Source organism: Diadema setosum, chromosome 11 (assembly GCF_964275005.1).
Source record: "Diadema setosum chromosome 11, eeDiaSeto1, whole genome shotgun sequence".
Classification (NCBI taxonomy): Eukaryota; Metazoa; Echinodermata; class Echinoidea; order Diadematoida; family Diadematidae; genus Diadema; species Diadema setosum.
Genome location: NC_092695.1, coordinates 34300446 through 34327667, shown reverse-complemented (window position 1 = coordinate 34327667; position 27222 = coordinate 34300446). Strand labels below are relative to the sequence as shown.

Below are 27222 nucleotides of genomic sequence, written 5' to 3'. Positions count from 1 at the left end.
GAATATTGACCCATAGTCGTCTAAACAGTGCTAAGCACTCTCTTATCATGTGTAGATATGGAATTGGTTGCATGTAGAGCCAGAGTTTATACGTCGGGCTGTAAACTGCTCGGACTGCGAGAGTTTACTACGTCATTGCCTTTAGTGGACTATTCAATATCATAAGATGCCAGCAACATTCAAGGGGTGGTCTCGGAGGGGTTAATGCTGCGACTGCTGTGGACTTGATCAAGCTGTAACCTGAGTCTAATGAGGGCACAAGTGTGTGATCCCTGTCGAGAGTCTAAGGCCTGTTGGCCAGCTGATGGACACCATCACACGGCCGAAGGTGGCGTCGCGATCCTTCGAAACAGGAACACCCGATTCACGGCAGACTTACTGCAGTGCTTGAGCAGTTATAAGAGCCCTGGATATTTTCTTAAGTTGCCACACGGGATAATTGACCCATTTTCTATTAACATGTAACTAACCACCTTATTTTCCAAGATATCTGAAAGGCCTTATATCAATGACAGAGTATCAATATCAATGATAAAGACAAGTAGATATAGATAATGTGGATAATATAGATATATACAGAGAGAAATAGATATCATGGTAGCTTTATAAAATAATGCTAGCAATACTCTCTAAAATGTTTCTGTCATTATGATTACCCTCATCCATCCCAGCGTTTCCCAGATCTCTATCGCTACACATTTGTCAAAGGGTAAACACACACTGTCCAACATAACAAAAGTCAGGATCTGCTAATTGAGAGTCAACAATAGCAGGTTTTGTATTATGATCCATTTTGAAACGTACACACGGATATGATGTACATTCACATAAATACATCGATAACGACAACAGTTTACATAGTTAAGTGCGCTACACGGAAAAAGAAAATGGGTAAGCTCTGTCTTTACTTCCATGTCTCTGATTCCCGTGTCTTTTAGAGCATTAATAATTAGAAGGGGTTTCCAGTTGTCTCAGTAATAGCCTCCTGTCTCATATACCAAAGAAGAAAAAAAAAACACGCGCCAATTTTAAGGAATGACTCAGTTACAGCGAAATTTAGTGGTAGAATAATTTAGTGTGGTATTAGCTCGTTGATTTCTGAAGACAAAATTACAACAAAGCGAAAACACCTCCGGTTAAAATCGGATTACCCTAAAGGTATCGCATTACAATTGGTCAAAAAGAATCAAGTGCGCTTGTGCATGGACCCAGCTGCAAATTTTTGTCTACTTTTTTTTTTTCAGGTGACATATCTCCAACTGAGCGGGAGATTTCCACAAATTCATTTGCTTTTTCTCCGGTAATACGGCAGTTACGATCAAAGCGGTGTAATTCCATTTTTTTTCGATGAAAAAAACAAACCGTGCGCCCGAATTGCATCCTTTAATAGTTAAAGTGGCAAGAATCCCCTAACATGTAGACTTCCCATCCATGGAACCATAAAGATCAGTGAAGTACTATAGTGGAAATTTGAAAGTCTGTTTTAAGGTTATGACGTTTTGATTAAGTTTAATTGAAGTGGGGTCTTGTTAAGTTCCTTGTGCCCAGTTCTCTGGATGGGAAGTCTGTAATAATTTGTATTGTTACGTCATAGTTAAAATGTGAATTTCATAAAAAGTTATTCTTCTCTAAAACCCCGAAAAGCAACTGATCAATCTCTCCTTGCGAGCAGTATGGAGGTTATAATTGCCTTAACAAATAAATTTCAGTTACAGCTGGTAGACTTTTGTTCTGTTCCATTGTAAGGGTATGACGTTTTGTGAAATTCACTAAAAACAGTTGTATGTAAGTTTTGAAAACTTCCCCTTCATCTGGAAATCCAAACTGTAATTTTACAATTTACTTTTAACGTAATTTAAGTTAAAAACAGCTCCTAAATTGAGTGAAAACATGACCCCCTTAAAAAATGAAATAAATACAATCAGACAATTAAGGAATAGAACCTTTACACATTTTTGGAATTAACATTGATTATTGGAAGGTTATAATAAAATTTGGGGAATAGTATACTTATTCCTCATTATGGGAAGTACAAGCGAAAATATACAGCAGTCTCAAAGGCAGTTCAAAAACAAAGAGACCAGGGATCTATTTAACAATATAATATTTTGCAGCTGACAGTAATTAAGGTCACCACCATCATTTTGACAGCTGGGCACCAGCCAATCCTCTGCGAGTACTTTTAGCATTGCTATGGTAACTACAATACTATTCATAGTCAAATATATTATTGCAAGGATTTCGTTTTATCATACGTGCGCGTCTTACGTTGTATCCAATTCAAAGTCGTTTGACACCTGCAAACTCGCAAATAATGACAACAGAATCAGACTAGGTATTGTTCGAAGAAGTATTAGCAGATTTGAGGTCCACAGATGACGATGGAACGAAAATGACAGGAGTTTCACGTGAATATCCACCATTCGTTCGGCCAAGAAAAAAAACCCGGCTAAAGCGTTGAAAATTGCAAGATGTTATGGTTGCACGTTTGAATGAACAATTCAATGGATTTTCGAATCCAGAACTATACGATAATGAAATGCTGCATTACCTACCTATTGCGGCAAGGGATTGTACTCTATTCATTAAAGTGTGAACTTAAAAAGAATACGAAAAAAGAAGAAGAAAGAATTGAAATAATGAAACGGAAAAGAATACGGGGAATACCAGAGATTTGTCGAAAAACAAGATAGCTCATTCTCGTTATAGCAGTGGCGTTCAAACGGTAACTGTGCTTTGTATAATTCGATAAGTCACTAAAATGATATTTTCACACTCGCTCCTAATACAATGTGACCTACCTGAGTAACATAGATGAACACATTTTCGCTGACATCATTCGGCACATCAGCATCTGCAGCGAACATGAATGTCGGCCTGCAAGTCCGATATAATCTGCCCAATCCAGCACATATCACAGCCAACTTGTGCACACGATATGCAAGCCATCCACTGGTTTAATTCGATAATGTGATAATCTCGTTTCTGGGGGCGCAGCGCATTATATATCGCACTGCGATAAAGGTGACCGAGCAGTTTGAGCCTGTCCCAAAGGCACCCGCGTATGAGGACGTCGAGCGAACATAGAAATGCCTGAAGGCGATATCTGTTCTGTAGTCCTGCATCTTCTCTCTTTGTCTCATTTCTTGTGTAGACATTTTCAACCTCCCGAAGGAGTTACACGGACGCTATGAAAAGTCGTTCATCTTCAAAGAGGTACCCCAGCTTAACAAGGGGAGTTTCTGTCGTCGCCAGCTAAACTCCTAAAACATTAGAAAGTGATGATGACACGAGAGAGTCCCATTTCTTCGCAGTCACGATGCCTCCATAATTGTCGGCAAAAATCCACTTTCCCCTCGTAATCCGCAATAGCTTGGGACCTCGTACAAGGAACTAATTAGTAAGTATCTTGAACCTTTTTTTTTTTTACCCTGACACAAATTTCCTCCAAAAACTGTATTACAGGTAAACGAAAGTTCATATCATCTGTAGAAAGCCTGTTGGCTGCAGAGTCTTAAGTTTTCGTTAACACCATCTCAGGTAATGAGAGGCTGATAGTACGCAATATGAAGTATTCCATCTTGCATTCCACTTCGTAATTTAAGTGGCCAACTTGACAAAGACTTATAAAAAAAGTCATACCTATACCTCTCTCATTTATTGTCTTTAGATATTACATTTTGTGCACAGATCCTTGTCAGGAAGAACTTACAGATGTGGAGCCATTTGCGGTACATAGCAAAATGCAATAAGACGGAAAGACATACCAAAGAAAAGATTTAATATACTTCTTCTGATAACGGAATAGAGACAAAAGAATTTGCACAAAAATGCCAGGACAGGTGTATAGGGGTACCGATATGCTGCAGGTACACTCGCATTGGCAGCGTGCGTTCGTCGGGTGAAGATGCAACGGATTAGACGGAATGGTGAGAATACTGAGATTGTCGGCTTCTTGGAGTCCTATATTAGATCATTCCTTAGAGTTGAGCCCAAAGGGGGGAGGGGGTTAATGTCTGTAGAGGGAATGTAGCATCATGCTTTCCGTAAGATGTAATTTGCTTGGGAGTCAAGCTGCTTTTTCTTCAGGCCAAGAACAAAAAAGGGGGTGGGGAAGGGGTGGCTCGAGAGGTGGCACGCCAAAAACATTATCATCACTAATGCACTTTGAGTGAAACCGGTTTAATGCACGGCAAGAGGAGTTATGCGTGGCGCCCGGAATCACTTTACATTAATGATGCGCGCACGTTTGATCAATCCAACGTTTATATCCAGGATGGCAGACAAGACTGCTATGTCACCTTAACCCGTACCCTCCGAGACTAGGGTAATTTCCACAGATTTGATTCATCGAGAGAATTCTGTTCCAGAGAATTGGGTTAATAAAAGGTCAAATGAGTCAAGGTCAAAGGAAACAGCACGATTAGAGGCTGCAAATTTAAGACTAACCTGAAAACGCGAAAAGGGACGTGATAAAAATTTGTCTCGTACTTTACGCAGATAGCCGAAGACTCTGTGATAAGCACCACACAGGCACATACGAACCACCATTCACACACACACACACACACACACACACAAACTTCCATATATATTCAGTTTCTCCTAGTAAACATATTTCACAATATTACTGTGCAATAGAGAAATACAAAGGGTAATTTTCCAGCAAGTATTTCAGAGATTTCTTAAAGAGTTCCGAATATTCACGGGAAAACCGACAAGACTATTGAGAGATCACTGAAAGATCATCTAGCATACTCCTTACGATCTTCGAATGATCAATCAAGATCTCTGAGAGACCAATCTGTCAAAGATCCCTCAAAGATCCCTCAAAGATCTTCTTCCCCCCAAAAGTAGAAATTCTTGAGAGAAAGATGTTGAAAGATAATTGAAAGACTAGTAAGACATCAGCGACAGTCGAATTGCCGCTTTACTCACATGCGGATAATATATGAAGAGTTTGTTTGCAAAAACCGATAAGTCCATTTTTGAAGATTTTGAAGTACGGTCTCTGTCATAAAGTACAAAATAATACCTTTTAAATGATATATTGTCACTACATATAAAGGTTTATTTTTGAAGTTACGGTCAAAAGAAGCACAAATTTTCTTATTATTCTCTTTATTTTTCTTGACCTTTAATCGCAAATATCTCCATTTGACAAATATGGACTTATCGGTTTTTGCAAACAAACTCTTCATATGTAACTACAATAACAAACGGGTGAATTGGGCGACTTTGGGACAGAATGACAGCCAAAACCTCCTGCTTCTTTAGCCTAGAGCAGCACACAATCAATGCCGTTTTTAACATGATCTTGATAAATGCGCCCTCCCCTTTTCTGTGCACGGCAACATAAGAATAATCTTAAAAGGTCTTCGTGATATTATATAATAATGGTCGTAACATCAGAGGACAGAAATTTCTAAAGGGTCTATCTCACTGGAGGAAACGTCGCCGTGACTGCCGCTATTGATCACTTGTCGCAACTCGTGCGACACTCAAGATCAAGAAATGTCGTGAGTTCTCAACAAGTAGGCGACTCCAGGGCGACATCCGAGATGTCCCCAAACAAGGTAACAACTTATTCACCCTTAAGTCGCGGGACGTCGCCGCGATGTCTCCGAGATGTTTCACAGATGCGCAGACGTCTCCGTGACGTGAAACAGTGTGGCCGGATATGAAACAGTTTGGCCGGATATTTTCTGACAAACTGTGACAAGCTACTAAAATCCTTACATCTGATTGGCTGAGAGCAAATTAATACTCCGACAACTTTGTCGAACAAAATGCTTCATGAAATGCCCTCCTGATCTCCAGACAGAAGTCATCTCCATTAGACCACCGAGCTTCCGCCCGACAGCAAACAACGGCAAGTGTTGGTTCTAATCCTTATAGCATGCAGCGGGTATTGCGTAATTATTCAAATTCATGAATTTGAATTACATAACATTTGAAGAAGAGCTTTTGCGGCTAGATGGATGTGACAACATACTGTCAATCCAAGTTTAGTGGTTTGAATCCCCTGGATGCAATGTTATGCCCGAGGGCAAGACACTTTTACAGCCATTGCCTCGTCCATCAGAGGGAACATACTGCCCAGCGGTTCCGTGGTTGCTTGCTCACAAGTATTGATGGCTTTATTATCAGCCACGGGAAACAAGTCTTAATAATCCAGTTCAGAGTTGGCTCATGGGCATGGACCTTTCTCTTTTCTCAGTCGATTAGGGGCACTTCACTCACTTTCAGAGCGACATAATGCATACACTTTTCGTAACAATTTATGGTATACATCAATCCTGCTCAAACAAAGTATGAACTCGCATAGACCATGACCAAAATGATCCGTCAATTAACACTTGGGAAAGCATCCATTTCATTATCTTGCATTGGATGCATTAGCAACCTCTTTCTATTGATAATGCCAAATACCACTTTTGCTGTCACGTGGATGTGTTGGCAAGCAGCATTTATAAGGATTACATGAATAATTATTACATAATAATTTATCACAGATGCTTATCCCAGTGAATTTTAAAGAAACATGCCTGTTGGTCCGAATGAACTTTTTTTTCTGCTCATGCACAAAGTGGAACTGCGAACTTGCTTATACAAATTAATCAATTCAAATCACTTCAGGGTTTTAGCCGCAAATGCTATGCAAATCATAGATTCAAGTTTTTGAGTGAGTAACCATCAAATCCACAAACTCAATCAAAGACTATCACATTGTTTCAAAGTAGTACCAAATAATTCATCATCATCCAAACATTTCTTCTTCCTTCCTTTTTTTTCAGAGAAATCGTACTTTTGAATCAAATGCTGCACTTACTGTATTCTTAGTAACATGCACTTAAGTAATGGTCACCAATTGATATTGGTCAAGACTAGTGATAAGTGGAAAAATCCTTACGTCTGCTGTGGAAGTAATTAATGGCTGAGTTTAAGAATACGTGAAAATCATATTGCAATAAAAATGCTCTAGATGTATATCAATTAAAGTATCACTAGTCTCAGAGAAATTCGTATAAATGCATTGCTCTTTCGGTCTCCATGTAGGTCTCATAATACTATACGTTTTAGACTCTGAGATGACCTCATTAGAAAGGGGAGAAGGACAAAAGGGGAAGAGAAGAAAGAAGGGAAGGCAAGAGAGGCGGACAGTACGATCATTTTACTATCTTCACAATATATTTATCAGTATCAGACAGAGGGATACACTGTGAATCCTAAAGTCAGCAAAAGCAATGTTTGCATTTAGCTATGTTTAATAACTGGCGTAAGATGCACAAATACACTGCCCGGTACTACACAGGACTGATTATGATAAAACTTACCCATCAGTTGTTTTTAAAGTGACTTAAGGTCTGTAGCTGACTTTGGCCTGTTGCAACCGCGTCACTTGTCAACATCTCATCAAAAAGCTAGAAAATCTATTGGCTGTATATCCAGGCATTTGTCACCAAGTTGGTACCCGAAGAAGGACTCGAATGTAGCACTTGTTCCCTCTCGATGAACCCCTGTTCCAATCTAGTACAAGTTGGACCCGTTACGTGCTGGTATGAATACAAACCGTCTGTTCTCGCACTGCGGTCGTCTGCTTGCCATAGTAAGGTCCTCACGACCGTAGTCAGCTGGTATTTACAAGAGGCGTACTTATCACAGGTGACGCAGCATTCATGCATTATAGACAAACAACTCTAAGAGATTTAATCGTGATAAAAAAAGACGCTCCACTGCATGCATGAGATATTTCTCAAGCATACTTTTCATTCACATTCATTTCTTGCGATAATGCACACTACAGTGCGACCTATGGCAGGAGCCAGTAAAAAACAAAACAAAACAAAACAAGACAAAACAAAACAAAACAAAACAAAAAGAATTGTAAATAATCTGTTAATTGTACTAATAGTTTTACATCTTTATCCCAATGACAATCCATACTGTTTGCCCACCATGTTCAGTAAATAGTGTTTATCACATGGAATATTAACTATCAATATGAAATTTTTCAAACACTTTTTTATTCAGTTTTTACTTGTAGGCCTAAATTGATAATCGTGATATCATTTTTTTTTTTTATAATCGGGAAAATAGTGTACAGAGTGGGCAGTTCTGATTTGACTTTGGTGCATAGGAATAGAAACAGACGGACATGGTATTTCTTAAAGGAGACTTCCAGATGATTTTCAGACTTTTGCACTTGAACATCTATAACTTGGTTATACTGGGTACAGAGTTTCAGAATTTATAGTGATTGGGATAAGGAAAAAGAATGTGTATAAAATTCATAACAAATCACAATGAACGAGGATGATGACGTAGCAGCTTAACATAAGAATACACGATTCGGTGCTTAAGGAAGCAGAATAAAAGAAGAAAGCATGCATACATTCTACAAAGATGAAGTAATGAAATGGAATTACACTGCTACGTTATTGGAATATGTGAGCCTGTTATGCCATCATCCTTGTTCAGTGTGTCATGCTTTGGGTTTGTCAGAGTATTGGATTCTCTCCTCAAGGACCACAATAAATTCTACAAATCTATATGTGGCACCATCATTATGTACTACATAATGTGAAATAAATAGTTTGTCCCATTTTAAAATGCAAGAATTATCTCTGTGGTCACTACACACATTACTTCCGCAGAGAGAGAGAGAGAGAGAGAGTCAAATTTTCATTGCCGATTTCCCGCGATTAGCCGTTGAAGAAAGCATATACCGTGTACACAGAGTAATATTATTGCAGTTTGAACTTTTCTTTGACTTTGTAACTAGAAACTGTACTTATTGCATAAGTTCTCCTTTTCAATAACTCACCATTGATCGTGGAGTATGTTGAAGATAGATATTATTTCGAGAATGAAACAAAAACAAAGACAGAATGCATTGCATGAATAGTACAAAGGTGCGCCGCTGATTGGTGATAAAAAGGAAATGTATGGCTGATTATTCCAAACCCAAATATTTGACAGTTCAACGGCTATCTATCCGGCCATTCCAAGTTATCTTGTACACCTTGTCCTCGTAAACTGGATATTTGGCGTTCGAATAAAACGAAATGCATTATGTGTTAAATCAATATGACATCAATATCAATTATCTTTGCTGTAATAAGGTCATACGTGCTCTGTTTTATTCTTGTTGTTGTTGTTGTTGTTATTGCTGTGTTGTTCTCCTATTTCACCGATGTTTATCGCTACTTCTGTCGATCTACATTTGTCAACTTCATACTCATGAATACACGTTCACACAAGCTTTCTCTTTAACGCAATCACATCTCTGCCTACTTACCAATTTTAGTGACTCTATGGTAACAAAGGTAATTCTCCCATTTGCAATGACGCAAATAGAAGTCATGGTTATGGAATAAATGGTGATATCATAATGATCGCGATACTATGATGGCACGGTAACGACCAGTGAACGATATCAGTACTAATACGAACGACACTTATAAAGAAAATGATGAACGCATTTACTGATGAAATGACAGTATTACCATCATTACATCAAGCACATTGTTTCATTTTCTATAACTTATTCTATTGATGATAACAATTATTGTGATGGCCTACATATCATAGGTCATTATCCTACTCCTAATCTTCGTTAAGATTATCACAATTTTCATTGTTTAAATATTCATCATCATGTTGTCGAGATTTTGATCGCAAAACGCGTGCGACGCCATTTTTAAACATTTTTAAAGTATTAAAATCCATCATCAGATAGAGCAAAAATGCATTATAAAACTTTTCCAATAATATCTCACTTGTCGCAAAGCATGGAGTATTCTTGAAGTTATCACAAAAATATCCCATATTTTCTTATCATTTTCTCTTTTTTTGGCAGGTTTAATCACAAATATCTAAGATCCACAAGAATGAGATCGTTTTACATGCGATCAAAGTCTTTATATCTAATCAGTACACTGAAGACCCTCCTCGACTACAGGGGGCGCATTCAGTCACACCTCGGCAGCATTATTGATTCTGTCTACAAATTTAAGTTGCAAGTATGATAACCCACACCACTGACTAACTTCTGAATAGTGAATAATCATGGGATACTATAAACGATTCATTTTCAGTTAAGTTTGTCTTATTTGAAAGGTTTCGAAGTAACGTAAAGTTTGGAAGTAACAGTTTTTTGAATGTATTTGAAAGGTTCGGAAGTAAAGTAATGACTGGAAGTAACAGTTTGGGAATTTATTTGAAAGGTTTGGAAGTTGCACGTTTTGAAGTAACGTCTTTTTTATGATGATGTGTAAAAATCACGTTTGATAATTTTTGTAAGGGAATCTTAGTATTTGCCTCACGTGTCATTGTTATCAGAATACTCCAATAGTTTGATAAATATTTTCACTCTTTCCCTCAGGTTTTGGTGTTTTGTGGCTCCTTTTGCAATCTTTCCTTTGAACGAGGGGATTTCTGTCCTTTTTCCCTTCCAATATAAGTTTCGTGATGTCGCTGACCAGTGCTTCATACCAAGGTAAAAATAATTACTTTAGCTTCTGCTAAAAGAGCACAGTTATCTTGCCGTGGTAAATACAGCAAAATACGAAGAAGTGGAGTTACTCTACTACGTCATTATTCATCGTAATACTTCTCTGACATTTTCCACAGTGCAGGACATGCTTCAGTTGAGATTTATTTCTCTTTCTCTTGATTGATTGATTTTATTTCTGCCTTTTTCCAAATCACACAACAAAAGAATACACATATTTAGAAATTAACTTTACACGACATTTAAGCAAACATATACTGTCTTGCAAATTGATTCAAGGTACATATACACACATACAATGAACATGACAGTATTCGATGTATAAGACGTGTAGCATATCATTCACACACACAAAAAAAAGTTCGGAGGCGAATCGTTAAATCAACACTTGTAGATTATGTAAATAATAATTGATTATTCATTCAGAGTATATCACGTCGTTTCATTAAACGAATTTTAGGGAAAAAAATATAACAGAGGGGATTTGAATAAACTGATTTTTAAATCTAAACATTTTTGGTTATTATAATAACAGAAAAGCAGGAGACGGCGATCATAAGCAGCAGCTTGACATGGATCGAGGCCTCGGGGTAAAATTCGAGACTTAAAATCGATTCACATACCTGTATAACGGACGTGTCTACAAAAATAGAATCAATAGTCAAATCCAAAATATTGTAATAATTTATGAAATCAAAAGTAAAGGGGGAATTCATTTATTTGTTATCAATCCTAGAAGGCATAAAAGAATACTTATATGCCATGTTTTTAATTCATTATATTCTCATCTAATTTCATATTAATGTTATTGATTTTTTTTTAACAAATATCTCTCTATATCCAATCTCACCCACCCTCTTTAAACTCAACCAAATCAGCCCTGAAATCTAGTAGAAGTTGGGCTTCTTGAGTTCGCACACGAAACTCATGTCCTTATCGCACTCGTAGTCATTCCAGCCCTGGTCGTTTTTCTGCAGCGTGCAGACGCGATGGTCGCCCTTGTTGTAATTTGGCTCGTTCTGCTTCCAGAAGTCGTGCACCATCGGTTGGCCGTCAGTAAAGTACCAGTTGCGCGGTGGGATGTCGCTGCTTGCTGCTGACCCATCGAGCTAGGAGGGTAGAATCAAACGTTTTAAGAATTTGTTAGCATATTTCATAGAAATGATAATAAGTAGTGTGTTTCATGGAAATGATAATAAGGACGTGGAAATACACTATCGAGACTGTATCGTCATCCAGCTTGTATTTAGGAAATCATGACAAAATGCAATTGATCCTGTCTAATGAGTTTCTAAACTCGTTTCAAGTGAAGAATGTGGGTCTACTCATTGTTGATCACAAATTAGTTGAAAATTTATCTGAGGCGCTTCTGGATATACTGGTTAGAATGATATTGCAAATTATGCCAAAACGCATCGTCGCAGCAGCTGCGATTTAATTAAAAAGAAGTTATGGCATTTCTCTGCATCACATGCAGTTCACACCATAATTATTAACAGATAATGACCTGAGTACCATGGTCAAGAGAGACCACATGGATTGAATGGTTCCATTACATTTGCTGCTGTGACAATTGCTTCCAATGAAATATTTTTACCCTCAGCCACACATAAATTCTACTCACAACAAAACCATAAATCTAATTCTAATTCTCACATCAAACTAAACCTAACACCCTATCACAACCCTATAGCCCTAAGATAGGAGCAACTGTGACAGGAGCAAATACCGTATTAAACAGAGAGGTCCATTCGTCATACAGTCAACCTCGCGTAAGTCGAATCCAATGGGACCATACAATTTCTTTCACTTTCGTTAATTTCGAAATACACGACAGTACTTTCCAAGGGATAATCATCCCTAGACTTAGGCATTTTTTTCCGACTTGTGCTATTTCGACTTCAGCGAGGTTGACTGTACCTTCAGGAAACTACAAGCCCTTAATATAATGACCGCTGTTGTTGTTGTTTTTTCTGTGATAATCTTAATGATAAAGGTGTAGCCAATAATAATAACTTTCATCAACATAAGGTGTAGCCAAGTTGTACAGTCATACCTCTCCCACGAGCCCGATCCAGTCCGAGCAGCTGGCGCCAAGAAGATTGGAGAGGAAGACCTGCTCGTCGTGGTTGTCCACCTTGACCAGGCTGCAGTCGGGATGGATGGACTGACACTTGACCTGGGCGTCGAAGTGGTGGATCTTGGGCGAATCGATGACGTGGTAGCAGGAGTCGCCGAATTCGGCCCAGCCGTCGGGGCAACCTGTCATGCAGTACGAGGAAAGGGGAAGACAGTAAACGTGACGTGACTTTACGTATAAATGGTTCGCTGGTCCGCTTTTTAAGTATTACAATTGACATGCACACACAAACATTCTGTGAGATATATACCGTACTTCAACTTCACCTCACCAAAATCTATACTATTTTTGTTCTCTAAAATTGAATTTAATTCAAGGTCCGTTTTTATCTGCATCGCTGACAAATTTGTGAAAATCTTGAATTTAAGGGCGGCGATATCAATGGTGCAATATTATGCTACTGAAGATGCTGCTGCGTACAAAGGAAAGATGGGAAAGATTGTAATTGGAGGGGGGCAAAACCGCAAAATTCCACCTATAAAGGTGTCGCTCGTTGACTAGGCTATAATCTTATTACATAATAACACATCATTTATACAATTGGCTTCTCGCGCCTATTGATTCCCTGCAATAATTGCTAGGAACTAACTACATTGTATTATGTCACATGAACTTTTTTTTTAATGGATGAGATTTGACGTTTTAAGAACGAAAAATATACATTGCAAAACAACACGACTATTATGTTACAACATTATTCAACAGACTACAATGAATTAAGATACAATATAATAGAGAGATGACAAGGAAATTGTACCAAAATGCTCAATCTCGCAAATGAAGCTGTGCTTCTGGGAGCACTTCGCGTCATTCCACTTCTCATCCGAGCCATAGGGCCAAACGACGCAGTCCTCGTCTCCTTTGTTGTTTGGTTCCCCGGAACTCCACAGGGAGTTCAGCTCCGGCCGCAGCCGCCTCATGTCGGTGAAGAACCACTGTCCCTCGTGGTGCTTGTCGTTCAGTCCGATCCAGTACTTCACAAGAATAATAAAACCATGAAGAATACATTACAACAAAACCATTCTATACATTTAATGCAATTCTGCTTTTTATTTCCATCCAACAAAGAGGTAAAACAGATACATGCATAATATTATTATGATGAAGTATGTATTCAATAAATCATATCGATAACAATTGGTAAGTAGTATGCATCATAAGGTTTCATGCAAAATATATGAACGAGTCAATAGAAGCAATTCATACTAATTGCAATGGTGACTAAAATGGATATAGCGATAGAAATGTTCGATCTACTTCGAAGCGGAATAACCAACAACCAACATTAATATTGGAAATGATAATCATAGATACTTTCATTGAAATGTTATTGGAAATCGCACTCGTTATGATAAAACATAGTAATACTGATACTGTCAATAAAATGATGATGACTGTAATTACACTGTGTCACACACAAATAAATGTATCATAAATAGTGACATTATAATAAAAATTAAAATAAAAACTGAACTGAACTGAACTGAACATGGATAATACGTTTTTATTTTTATTTATGGTCTTTTCACCACAATGTCATCTTTGTGCTCAAATGCGCTATACAATGATCAATTATCAACCAATCCATTTATGGAACTCCTGCAAATCAGTTAGGTTGCCAATTTACGGAGCAATACTGAATAACAGTACATAGGCTACATTTTCAGATTCCTATACTACTGAACACCTGCCTGAGGGGAGTGTGGTGGAAGGAGTATACAGTATTGCTGTAAGACGCCGGTGCTAACGAAGGGCTCGAATTCTGGACTTCTTTCTGACAGTACATTATACAATGTACTGGACCACGACACCGCCATAGCACATTGTCCTTGTCAACACTGTGTCCTTAAAAGAATTCTCACGCATTTTTTTTTGTTTCTTAAATCACACTTCGAGAGTCTTATATCACAGTCAAAATATGAACGAGTTTAGTTGACTGTTCCATGGTAGTAGAGGGCGTCCTCTTCATCAAATATGAAATCAGACGGCAGCCTATGGTGAACTTTTTCCATTATGGCAATGCAATCGGCTGTAATAAGATTGATCATAAAAGACAAGGACAAAATTAGATGAACAAAATAAAAAAAAAATGCAGTTTTCACTGTCAAACTACATTTCCTTGATCTGTGGGCGAGAGAACTGAAAATTTTAATGTCATTCCTCTTGCATTTGAAGTAGCTACGTGTAGGTCAAGTGTCCATTCGATGTCCCAGGAAAATTAGGTCTGCGAATTATAAGTAAATGTATGTACAGATCAAAAGGCATCAGTAGAACTAAATGTCCATTTTGATTGCAGGGATCTTTTAAACCAGGCTTCACTCACCGGCGCAGATTCCCGCTCTGCAAAGTTCTTCATGAAGTTAAACTCGGGCCTGCTGTCGATTGAGATGAGATGGGCTCCCAGGGCCAGACACTCCCGCTCGGCATCGTCCCACGTCACGTCACATGCTCTCTGGTAGTAACAGGAGAATCCGCGCTGTGTCCAGCCGTCTGGGCAGGTAACATCTGGGAAGATGGAAGTAGTCATGGTGTCACAAGCATGCAGGTGGTAAGGGAAGACAGGTAGATACAGAAATTAGTGGTGATAAAGTGTTTAAAAAAAAACACCAAAAAAATCGTAGACTGACTGACATCAGAGAGTACAAATAACGATGCCAATTATATCAGTTGTCATGATTAGTCATATGACCAAAGAAATTAGTACGACGCTTTGGGCGTTATTTTGCCGATGAGATAGTAAACTATGATAGGAAAAAAAAAAATAATGCAGGGAGAAAGATGGATTGACAAACATGGTAAAGCAAGATGAGAGAAACGAAGGTATTAAAATGCAATTTCGATAGAAGTAAATAGACACTAATAGCCATTTGAAATTATGCATGCATTTATAACACAGGAAACTTTTCTTATGGGGTAATGCGATGATACTTGATTATATGACTATATAGTGCTTTAAATACTACAAATCCTGGAACTGACCATGCTCTGATATTGGTTGGGAATTCTGTTCATATCGCTCACTGAACCATGTGAGCCATGTGACAACCCTAGGAGGAATTGCAATATAATTTAAAGAACAGTATGTCTTTGAGGATGTATCATCGAGCGTTCCTACAAAAAGATAGATAGATGATTGATTGGTTGATTGATTGATTGATTGATTGATTGATTGATTGATTGGTTGATTGATTGATTGATTGATGGATGGATGGATGCTTGGTGCGATATTCTTGAAAGTATTGATATTCGATTAAACATTTCCACTTTTTGCGTTTTTGGTGAAAAACTAATACTTGACTGGAAAGATATAACTTACATGCAGTTGCCCCGCAAACGACGGCCAGTAGACTCAGGGAAAGGAGGGCATGGTATGCCATATCTGTCGAAAAATAAGAATTCCACTGACTGATTAGATAATAGATGTGATGACTACGTAAAGTATATCTGTATCAATATTTGAAAGTTAAAAGGACACACACATGAAACGTTACATCATCTCATTCTAGAAAATAATGCATTTCTTATATCTATCCACGTGAATCATAATTTCATTTAATCAATATCACTTTTTCATCTCGAATATCAAAGTGAAATGTATTAGTGCATTTGAATGTTTTATTTTGAATTTCCACTTCATTTTAGTCGAATTCATAATAAAGATACATCAATAGTTTTTTTTTTTCATCTTTACACAGTTCCACTGTATAAAGATGTAAAAACCCGTCTACGAGATATTAAATGACCGATTAGGTATAACTAAGCAGCTACCCACAATCCATATGCGGATTGTCACGCTTAACGGCAAGATATTCTACACAAGACAGATACTAGATCAAATGATCAAAATGGCTTCTTTTTTCTCTTTCTGTGGAAGTAAAAGATAATCGATACAAACATTTGATTTGGCATCATGAAGATTTCTAATCCTTATGATCTAAAGGCCCGGTCACACCGCCCGAACTTTGTTGGACGTTCCTTGCACGGTAGGGAGAGGGGGCCGAATTTCGACAACGCTCGTCACCGCGCACAAAATGGGGGGGAAAAAAATCGAAAACACGGGCGGTGCACCGCTGAAGCCGGCGTTGCTTTAGTGTTGGTTTAACCATGGACCCTACAGGTCCATGGTTTAACGGTAGCGAGCGGTAGGGAGCGGTGGTTTAGCGGTGACGCGAGCGTTGATAGAGCGGCGTTCTGCGCATGCGGGCGTTGGCTAGGCGGGGGTTTAACGTTGGTTTAGCGGCATACCGCTTTTGACTACGGAGCTGAACGGATCGCTTTGATAGAAGTTCTGATAGATTTTTGATAGAAGTCGATAATTGAAGTTCATCATGCCACGTGGACAAAAGAAGAGGAAGGCTTTAGAAGGAAAGGCAGCAGCCTCCAAGAAGATCATTACTGAGCAGGCAGCTGAACCAAAGGAGTCAGGTAAATATATGTGGCCCACTGGTTGTGTCAAGAAATATTTAACAACTGTGAAAAAAATACTGTTATGTATTTTACTTCAGCATTTGAGCAAATTCGATATAAATGAGGTCTCGCACTCAACGGCAGCTCAATTCCAAATGGGCTCCTGGTCCATTTCTCCCCGTATTTATAGCCAAATTCTGGTCCCGCTCCGACACCTCCATACCAACGCCAAACCAAAGTTCATCATCGCAATGGATCGCTGCTTCAACGCCCGACACCATTCCAGCAATCCCGTGTCCGCTCGTAAAACGCTTACAACCGCTCCACCAAAGTTTGTGCAACGTTTAATCACCGTCCGGGCAAAGCTGGCGAAGCAGCGGTGGTCCAGCGTTCAAGATTTCTGCGTTGGCCTAGCGGACCCAAGCGTCCACGAACTTGCGTCTAGCGGTGCCAAACTTTGACTGGGCGTTGTTGGAGCGGTAGTGAACTTTGCCGGAGCGGAAAATTGTCCGCTCCTCATCGCTCGCAATATTTTGTGCAGCTCAAAACTTTCGGAGCGGTAGGAGGGACCATCGACGGTGGCCGAGCGTATACGGCGTTGCCTTAACGGAGGCCAACTTCTGTAAAACGGTGGTGAATGGTTACGAGCGGTGATGAATTTTTTCCACCGCTCCAGGAACGCTCCAGCAAAGTTCTGGCGGTGTGACCGGGCCTTAACGAGCCCTTCGCACACCAGCGAGACATTGGGCTTTTAAACACCAACACAAATGATCATAGAGTTAAGGAAAAATACTTATGACACAAGTTACCTGGTATGAAGTGAAAGAGAAAAGTGAAAGAATTAAAGTAAAAATTACCTGGTCAATGTACTTTGTCTCTGTGTAAGGATCCCCTTGCACGAAATCAGGAATCATAAATACAAGTAAGGTCGAAGAAGCCTGGCTTTATATGTTCACCGAATCTCCCCTGCGCGTCTGTAAAGAGACGTTTGCCCGCCATGTTATCTTGTGTTTATGGGCTAATTGCTTCTGTAATTCGCAACATTACACAGAAACAATCTGGTATCTCCATCACCATGGATACTCTCTGAGGACTAAATCAATATTGTGGTGATTAGGAAGTATGTTTTGCTACTGGGCGCGCGATTTACACATTAAAGGAGTCACGGACAATGTCCGTATAAAGTATATTGACGTCGACAGCCAGTAACTCATCTGTGTATCGGAGGATTATACGTCTCACATTCCATTGTAGTCAAGTCTGGATGCATTATGGACTTGGGAAACAAATCGTTTCAGAGGTTGAACGATACTTGGGCCATGTCACATTGCGTCTGTACTGACTCTTTTTTTTTTTATTTTTTTTATTATTGTTATCTCTCGGAGAATTTTGTTTAATAGTTATGATCAAATTCATCGTCATGACATTCCAACGTACATAATGCTCTATGAAATCCATGATGGTAGTACAGTCCAACACAGGTGAAAGCCTCCTCTATAGATAATCATACAGAATATACTTCATCACTTTTCTCACCCATTGCGTTGAATCAGTGACCATTTTTTAAAGAAACAACATGAAACATGCTTGCGACGTTTTCAGCCTACTGCATATTATTCTACAACAATACCTTCTCTTTTCGAAGAACATAGGTCACAACTTTATAGATAATAGTTTATCACCTTCAATCTCAGAGCAATAACACTGTTTTCCTGTTTACCTTTGCTTCGGCACTTAAAGCAAACATTGGATGCCCTTTTACAGACGTCATCGGCTCCCTCCCCTCATTAAGCCCAAGCTGATCTATTAAGCTGTCTGACTTATACGTGTAAGCTGGATAAGTATCTGGCTTCCACTAAGTGTAACATAGTAACAATCCTGTACAGTTTCCGGTTTAAAAGAAAATAAACAATTTAAAAAAGGTATCACATTAAAAAAAAGTTATAATGCTTTTTCTCAGGTTACCGACGTTGATATGGGGGACTCTGAAACCTGTGCTGAATAGTATCAACTTGTTTGTTTGTGTATTTTCCATCTGAGAAGATGGCAGGATAGCCTATATTCAGCTACACTAAGCTGGTCTTCCATGGGGTCCAGGTGGATGTGAGGCGGGACCACTTCACAGGGTTAAACACCCTGCAATTTAATGATAACCGCATTATACTGAACGTTTTTCAGAGAATCACTTTTAGTGTTCTTCGTTTGCATTCATCCGAATTCATGACTTTCCCAGCGTAGAGGCTTATGGTCTATACATATGCATTCTGCCGAGATCAGTATTTCGCAAAATTCGCTGTCATTCCGTTTTGTCAATTACATAGTGCAGTGGAAAAAAATATCACTGAACAGAACTGTGAGTGGAGACTATCTGGGTATAATGTTTGTTTAAAAAAGAAAAAAAAAGAATAATGAGAACTATACAAAAGTACTCTGAGAGCGCAGACCTCCAGTAAGCGGCCCATTTCATCTTTTCCTGCAAGTTTCATCCATATCCGTTAGCAACTGTTTTTGTTATTTTGCACACAGACAAACAAACAACAAACAAGCATACGCCGACAAAAACATAATCTCCTTGGCCATGTTTACGGAGGTACCATTGGGGCCCATAGGAAAAAAAAAGAAGCTTGTTCGACTGCACTGGTCCCATTACATTACTTGATTATGCAGGATTACAGAGATTGGATAGACGATCAGACTTTTCAATCACCAAACTTCCTTGTCGGGGTTTTTAAGGGGTGGGTTGGGCTGTAGTTAGACAGTTAGTCTAACAAACACTGAAATGCATAGGTATTATTGACATTAATATGATATCGGATCAAAAGGGGTAAGAAGGTCGTAAAATCAGAAGAGAGAATGCAATTTATTAGCCTGTAGACTTGGGCCAAGGTCCAAAGCACTATTTAAATTTGCAAAATATGAATATTGACGTAGATGTCTTATGGGCTTCGTTCGGCGGTACATAGTTTGATATAGCGTTCTGCATTGAACATAGCCACATAACTATTGTGGTTCATACTGCTCTCCATGCATAACATATCGCACCTCCCTTTCATAGATCGTCGTGGCTAATAAGGAGATTATCTGTGGACTGTAAAATTTCTTCAACATGGCGTTGTGCAGCTGCGTGACTCTTCTGGTAGAGAACCTGTTACTCCTCGCAGCCTTTGGCGCTTCCCTGACTGTTGCTATCACCGTCACTCTTCTCATGGTAAGTACACTGGACACAAAACAACAGTCTTGAACCCTTTCTGTGCCAGTAAGGCAAATGTGCACAAGTTTCGCACACAAACCTATGGACAGCAAATCAAAATGGCATGCAGAAGGTTAATGATTATATTATGTGATTAATCGTCATAATGATTCAGCCTCGTCATACAGGCAACAACACGAAGCCAGAGGAAAACCGAAAAGGGAATACTGAAATATGACTCATGTAGGCCAGAAATCTGTGAAAAGATTGGTTGTTTCAACTTCCTCACGTCCAAATTTCAAAAACTAAAATGTAAGTATATACTACACTTTTTATTTGTGCATGGTATCATGGTATTTTAAATGAATGTATTACGTTTAAACACCCAATATCCTAAAGACCAGGCTGCATGATAACTTCAAAACCGATTTCCTTAAAAGAAAAAGAAAAACACAAACACACAAATTGAATTTGTGTTTCTTTGATTACTAGTCTTCTTGCAGTTTCTATGGTAGGTTTTCTTTAATGAAGTTTGACATAAATGTATTATCTAAACTCTTTAAGAAGTCTAAAGTCTGAACAGTAGAAAAAAAATACCAATTTGCCAAAAGTTCACATCAAAAGAAACATAATAATGTCCGCTGACTTCATTAGGTTGGTGATTTGTTACAACACTTGCATCATTATCACGTGTTATCGGGGGCATATTGCTTTGTATCCGCAGCGAACAAAAAAAAAAAAGGCAAACTCTAATCATAATGCTCTCTGAAGAAAACATAAAATCCTGCGAGGATTTTATTGTATGCTTTTAACGAAAAGATTATTCATACTGGCTAAAGGATCCAAACAATAATGACAAGAATGGTATACCTTCACAACTGACTTTCCTTAGCTCAATCATAACTCTCTAACTAGTCTCAATTACGTGAAGGACGAGCATCTGACTTGGAACAGATATATATATATATATATATATATATATTATTGGTCTTATCTGTGCTTTCTATCCCAATGAAACACCTTCAACAAAAGTGATGCCATATGGTTAATGATGCGTTCTATTTGTCCTGCGTATCTTAATACATCGACTTTGCTCATTATTTTAAATTGCATTGGCATTTACAGTAAAATTCGATTTACCAAACAACGTCAAAGGACCACAATTGTAACAGTATGCAAAATATACTAGGTGTTACAAATACATCTTACATTTTATGAAACCGACTTATGCTTTCACTTTTAAATTACCTCTAACAAAATTGTACACTATTCAGCTATTCTTCATTTCAATGTCAGTGTTATCTGATACATAGTTTTTTGAACTATTAAGGATCAAAAGTGGGAAATGTTTTGAACACCTAGTACTAAGTGCAGAACTTCATAATTTTTTATTGAAACACATGTAATGTTACATTACGAGATGAGGTTGATTAAAGCTGAATATCACTAAAATTAATATCAGAATCGCAGTTCATATAACTCTAGTGTTTTGCTCTTCGACAGCGCGACTTCGATGGAGATTGTCCACTTTTCCCGACCATCCCTTCTGCGGCTGATAGGTTCTTCTTTACTTTTGAGGCAAATGACGTCAGCAACTGCAAGTTTGTCATGGCATTGAATGTGAGTACTAGTCTTCTTCCAAGACACTATGCCAGACTTTTGAAAGAAGCAAGGCATGCCGTGGGAGTGTCTAATAAACGGATAATATAATAATATGGTACTTGACACTTTCACGATGTTTTATGGCACTGATAATCTGATAATGATTCACTTGATATTGGAAAGGAAGGTAAAAATGAGTGTATAGAAATGGAGGTTGATAAGATATAATTTCTAATAACACAACTCACTTACAAACGAACGATGACACAACCATTCCTCTAGATCATATTGTGTTAATCGTAAATACCTATATAGTAATATTAGCCATAATAGCTGGAACGTTTTCAAAAAGTTTTCCTCCAATTTCTGTCGGATTGTACTCTCAACCCTTCTTTCACGCAATTAAAAAAAATGTTCTGAATGTTTAATTTCGATATATTATTCATTAGTGTGATGCTACGGGAAAAAAAAAAACCAATTATTGAATTAAAACAGAAAGAAATGCGTGACTTGACTCTAAAATTTCGTTCAATTTTGATATTTTTCTAAACATATTGAATAAAAATAAAAATACAATCTTCGAATTATAAGATATAAGGGAGGAGAGGAGAGAGAGAGAGAGAGAGAGAGAATTCCGAAATACATGTACAATGAATCTTGAGCAAATTAACCTTCACTATCAGAGAAGGTTTAATTCACCAATCAAATTGATAACCATGCATAAAAGATGTATAAAATTAATGCACGCGTGTCAAACAGCGAAGTTCATTATTATGTGTAGGTTGGCGAACGTGATGTTTCAATCACTTGCACGCGATGAAGATTTCGCATAATCCATGGACGACTTATACTACCTCTCTGAAATCTGACATGTGGTTTCCGAAACTAAACATTCGCAGTACTATTAAGTGTAACTCTTGTGAAACTATTTTGCAGTATGTTACGGCTGGAATGGCAGTGTTGGCCATGGTCCTGTTGACTATCAGGTTCATTCGAAAGACAGTTGTGCCGTAAGTATAATTGGTTGTAAATGTTGATTTCACATCGGAGCTAAATTTACACTCTTAGTTCACATCATCAATTAACATGTAAAATAACTGTTGTAACTAACACATGTTGTGATGAATAAAAGAAATGAGTCACAGAGGTGTTGTGCCCAAAACACTCAAATCATATCATACACCTGTATTAAACGCATTTTGTTCGATTAGATGTGGATTCACTTGTAATTTAACAAGCATACAAATTGAGCTTCATACGAAAATGTAACGCTTAATCTTTCTCTTCATGTTGTTTTTCATGCTGTCATTTTAAATGTTTCTCAATGATATGTATACATACTACTAGTATATGGATAGAATTGGTATCAGGGGAAGACTATATATATATATATATATATATATATATATATATATAATCATATAATTATGGGCCACGAAAGTTTTTCAATCTGAATGTCATTTGTATGCATGTAATAAGTTTGTATATAACGTATACATTATGTATACTTATATAGAATATAAGTATGTGAGTGTGTGTGTGTGTTTATCAATAGGAAAAAATCGCTCATGCCGCTCGTGGCCCTATCGTTCTTTGCTATCACCGGGCTCCTCGTCGCTGCCTCGGCCATTGTCGTCTCGTTGGGTTTCAAGCGGCTTTGTGACGGACTGGTGAATAGCGGATTCTTTTCCTCCTGGAGGTAAGAATATAAATGTATTTAAGAAATGACGAAACATGAAATTCAATGACTCAATTAAGCTCGAATGAATGCATTTAACCTTCTGCGAACTGCGAACAATGTTGTGAGTACATTATATACATACATATAATCATGTAATTTGAATTTCAAATTAAAAACAAAACAAAACAAAACATAAGAATAATTTTGTAAAACCGAAATAAATGGAAAATCAAAGTCCGACCCCTCAATAGACCCGTATGTGATGATGACGATTTCTTCTAATCATGAAGATTTTTTTTTTCTATATAACCTCTGTTTTAAGTATCACTGCTACATTTAAAACGTCCTCGTACAAACAATGTGCCTATTACTGTTTCTTAGTTTATTTATAAATTCATCTTTCTTTCTTTTTTTACTGCGCTACCGTCAGTTTTATTTTGCTTGTGTGTGTGTTCCTTGTATTTCTTTTTTTTTTTTGGGGGGGGGGGGTGTTAGGTGGTGCGACAACGGGGGAGGGGGATAATGCTCATGGTTGGGTATGGGGTCAATGCCCCCCCCCCCCATATACCCAGTTGATGAAAAGAATCTCGGAGTGGAACCGTTTAAATGTCATGCTTTGCGTGTTTCATTTCTCGTTTTTTTTTTCTATTTTGTTTTTGTTTTGAACAATTAGTTAAATTTGTTTGTTATATTTCCTTCTAAATAAATAAACAAATATATATGAATATATATATATATATATATATATGTATATATATATATAAATAACAATTATGTATATATATATATATATATATATATATATATATATATATATATATGTAAAGGTGTGTGTGTGTGTGCAGCCCCAACTCTCTCCAACTGGTTGCATAACCCCTGTGCCTTGAGAATGGCAATCACCTACCTTACAGTGTAAGTACTATTGACACTAGACTACGGTAAATTTCTCTCTCTCTCTCTCTCTCTCTCTAATTTACCATAATGTCTAGCTGCGAAGGTTGGCAAGACTATCTTAGCTGGGATTCGATGGACTACAATGGGTCGCACTTCTATGACTACTTGTTCATCACACAGGTATGAGCGCCTTGATTTCACGCAATTGAGAAGTATTAGATTCTTCTAAGGGTGGGAAACAAAATCAAGAAGTGATTTAACCCTATGTAAGTGTTGTTGGCGGTATCGTCAAAAGGCAAGATCAAATTATCTCGAATGATCATGTTCATTTTGAAATTGAAATTGAAATTTTCATAAAATCTGTTTGTTTGTGCTTTCTCTACCTTATTGTTTTGTTAGGGCAAACTTTTCCCGTTTTTTTTTTTTTTTGCGTAAACCACAATTAATCAACTTCGATTGTTACAATTTGAGAAGATTTAGTTTGATGAATGCTTTCTTCCCAAATTAAAGGCATAATTTACCATTTGCAGAAGAAACAAAAACCCAGCATTAGAGCTTTAAAATGGTTCTAAAATGCGAGTTAGGGATAGAAACAACCACTGTAAAAATTTGAATCCGTATAATCAATGTTAAGTATTGTTAAATACACAAAATGTGAACAATAGATATAGAATGCTTCCGTCTACAGTTATGGTTTATTGAGAAAATGTTGATATTTCCTTATATTTTAGGCTTTATTGTGAAAATTGTATATGGTAGGATGTTTTATGATACAACAGACCTACACATATGCATCAAATGTGATATCTTGAACAATTTTAAAATCACTGCTCCCAAAGGTAGACTGGACCTTTAAGCTAGAAATAATATAGACATTAAATGCTGTTTTATTTATCCATTTCGAGCATTTGGTTGCACTGCAAGAGTTTCAAATCTGCTCTTATTTAAAAATTGCATAGACCTCGAATCTATGGAATAGAATTAATTCGTTTTAAATGTACCTTCACAGTTGAAAAAAAAAGGAAAAATTTAGTGAGATCGGGAAATGATTGTAAAATTAGAATTACATTTATTTCATCCTTATATTTGCCGACATAACCCATATACTAAATGTTCAAATTTATGACAAAGGTAACGGCAACTTCCCAGGAGTCCATTTCATGAAAGTCTTGTTAGAGACTTTCACTCAGAAGACACACCAGTGGGAAATGGATTTTACTTCTCCACATAGCTCCATTATGAGATCTAAAGACTTTTTTTTGATGGCTTCATCGTGTTCATGAAACAGAACTCAGGAATAAAATAGGTATGGTGAAGTTCACCCTCTAGCGTCCTCATAATATATATATATATATATATATATTTGTTTTTGTTTGTTTGTATGTTTGTTTTTTGTTCAATCAGATCGCCGTGTGGCTGAATGCCGGACTGTGGATCGCTCTGGCAGTGGTAATGGCGGTTGCGTGGAGATGTTTCTCGCAGATGGACAGTGACGATGATATTCGTGGCCTTGTTAACTAACACCGATGGCAATAAACCACCTCTCAATAGTACCTGCAGTTGAAATTGGTGTTAAACTTTTGATCTCATTATTTACCTCCGGAATCTTCGGGGGTAAATATCTTGTATTGAGACCAAAGGTTTTGACACCAATTACAGTAGAATTTCCAGGATGAGCTTCTACTCTAGTACCTGTAGTTGCCCCTTTTCAACTGCTTGTAGGATGTGATCTCTGTTTTGTGCACATGCACATTGGTACACATACACCTACACAAACACAAACAAAATACACTAACCATCCCTCTCTCTTTCTCAAACACACACACACACACACACACAAACACACACAAACACACCCTTTTTAATTATAATCGCGAACATTCATGCTTATTTCATCAGCGGAAGGGAATTGAATACCCCCTTCATAAAAAGAGACGCTTTCCAAATATTGTACAGTTTACATTTTCGTCAGGATTAACCAAACAAGAGTGCATGCAAGTTTGACATAGATGTAGCAATAAGCGATTTCGTAGTTCGACTTTGTCCATCAGCAGGAAAAAAAAAAAGGTAACTCTTCATAACAGGCACGTTGGTTTATTCATTGAGATAAACATCTGTGATTGATTATTCATGTATCATTAAAGTGCTTGCCAGCACATCCACCTGACAGCAACCACACGCATGGCAACAAAGTGTTGATTAAACCCTAGTATTTAATAGTCATGGAAATAGTTTGTTACCGCAAACATGCTTCTCCGACTGTTGATTGCGATGCTTCTGGTCTACGCAAAATCATACTTTGGTTGAACATGAATTCCACAATTTTTGTTACGTCGGGCAACCTTGTGCTGTATACCTTTTTACTGTATATTTACTGTATATTTCAACGGACAGAGAAAATAGGAAGATAATTTTCTGAAATGTGCACATAAGATGATTACGAGATAGCTGATTACAGTCTCTGTAATATATCTGTATAACATTATCAAAATGACAAAGCGGAACAACCTCCCTATAACTTAATAAGTTACGGATGCAGATGACTTGCTTTCTATTAATTAGAAGTATGGTAATTTGGAAAGTATTGTGTTTTGTTATAGTGACGTGTAATACCGTTGTATATGTCAAAGGTTCAAGCATCTGCTTATGATGGCAGTTCTTCTTCTGCATATTTCTCAGATAATTATTTGGAGATTTGGTATTACGATGTATATATTGTTAAAGGAATTATTTACACATTTATTTTCCTTCTTCGAGTCATGTATATTGTAATCTGTATACTTATATTCTAT

The 27222-nt window shown here is 37.7% G+C and overlaps 2 protein-coding genes across 2 annotated transcripts; one reads left to right on the top strand and one right to left on the bottom strand.

Annotated features, from left to right (window-relative positions):
* Positions 1-11403: 11403 nt before the first annotated feature.
* On the bottom strand, positions 11404-16033 carry LOC140235447 (macrophage mannose receptor 1-like). The gene is made up of 6 exons (XM_072315473.1): positions 15973-16033; positions 14980-15161; positions 13414-13630; positions 12573-12778; positions 11741-11755; positions 11404-11625 (listed from the first exon to the last, which is right to left on the bottom strand). The coding sequence occupies exons 1-6, from the start codon at positions 16031-16033 to the stop codon at positions 11404-11406; spliced, it is 903 nt and encodes a 300-aa protein (XP_072171574.1).
* Positions 16034-20169: 4136 nt separating this feature from the next.
* Positions 20170-25951, top strand: LOC140235445 (transmembrane protein 179B-like). Its single transcript, XM_072315472.1, has 6 exons — positions 20170-20271; positions 21757-21873; positions 22792-22865; positions 23411-23554; positions 24526-24610; positions 25835-25951. Exons 1-6 carry the CDS (start codon positions 20170-20172, stop codon positions 25949-25951), a joined length of 639 nt encoding a protein of 212 aa, XP_072171573.1.
* The last annotated feature ends 1271 nt before the right edge of the window (positions 25952-27222 follow it).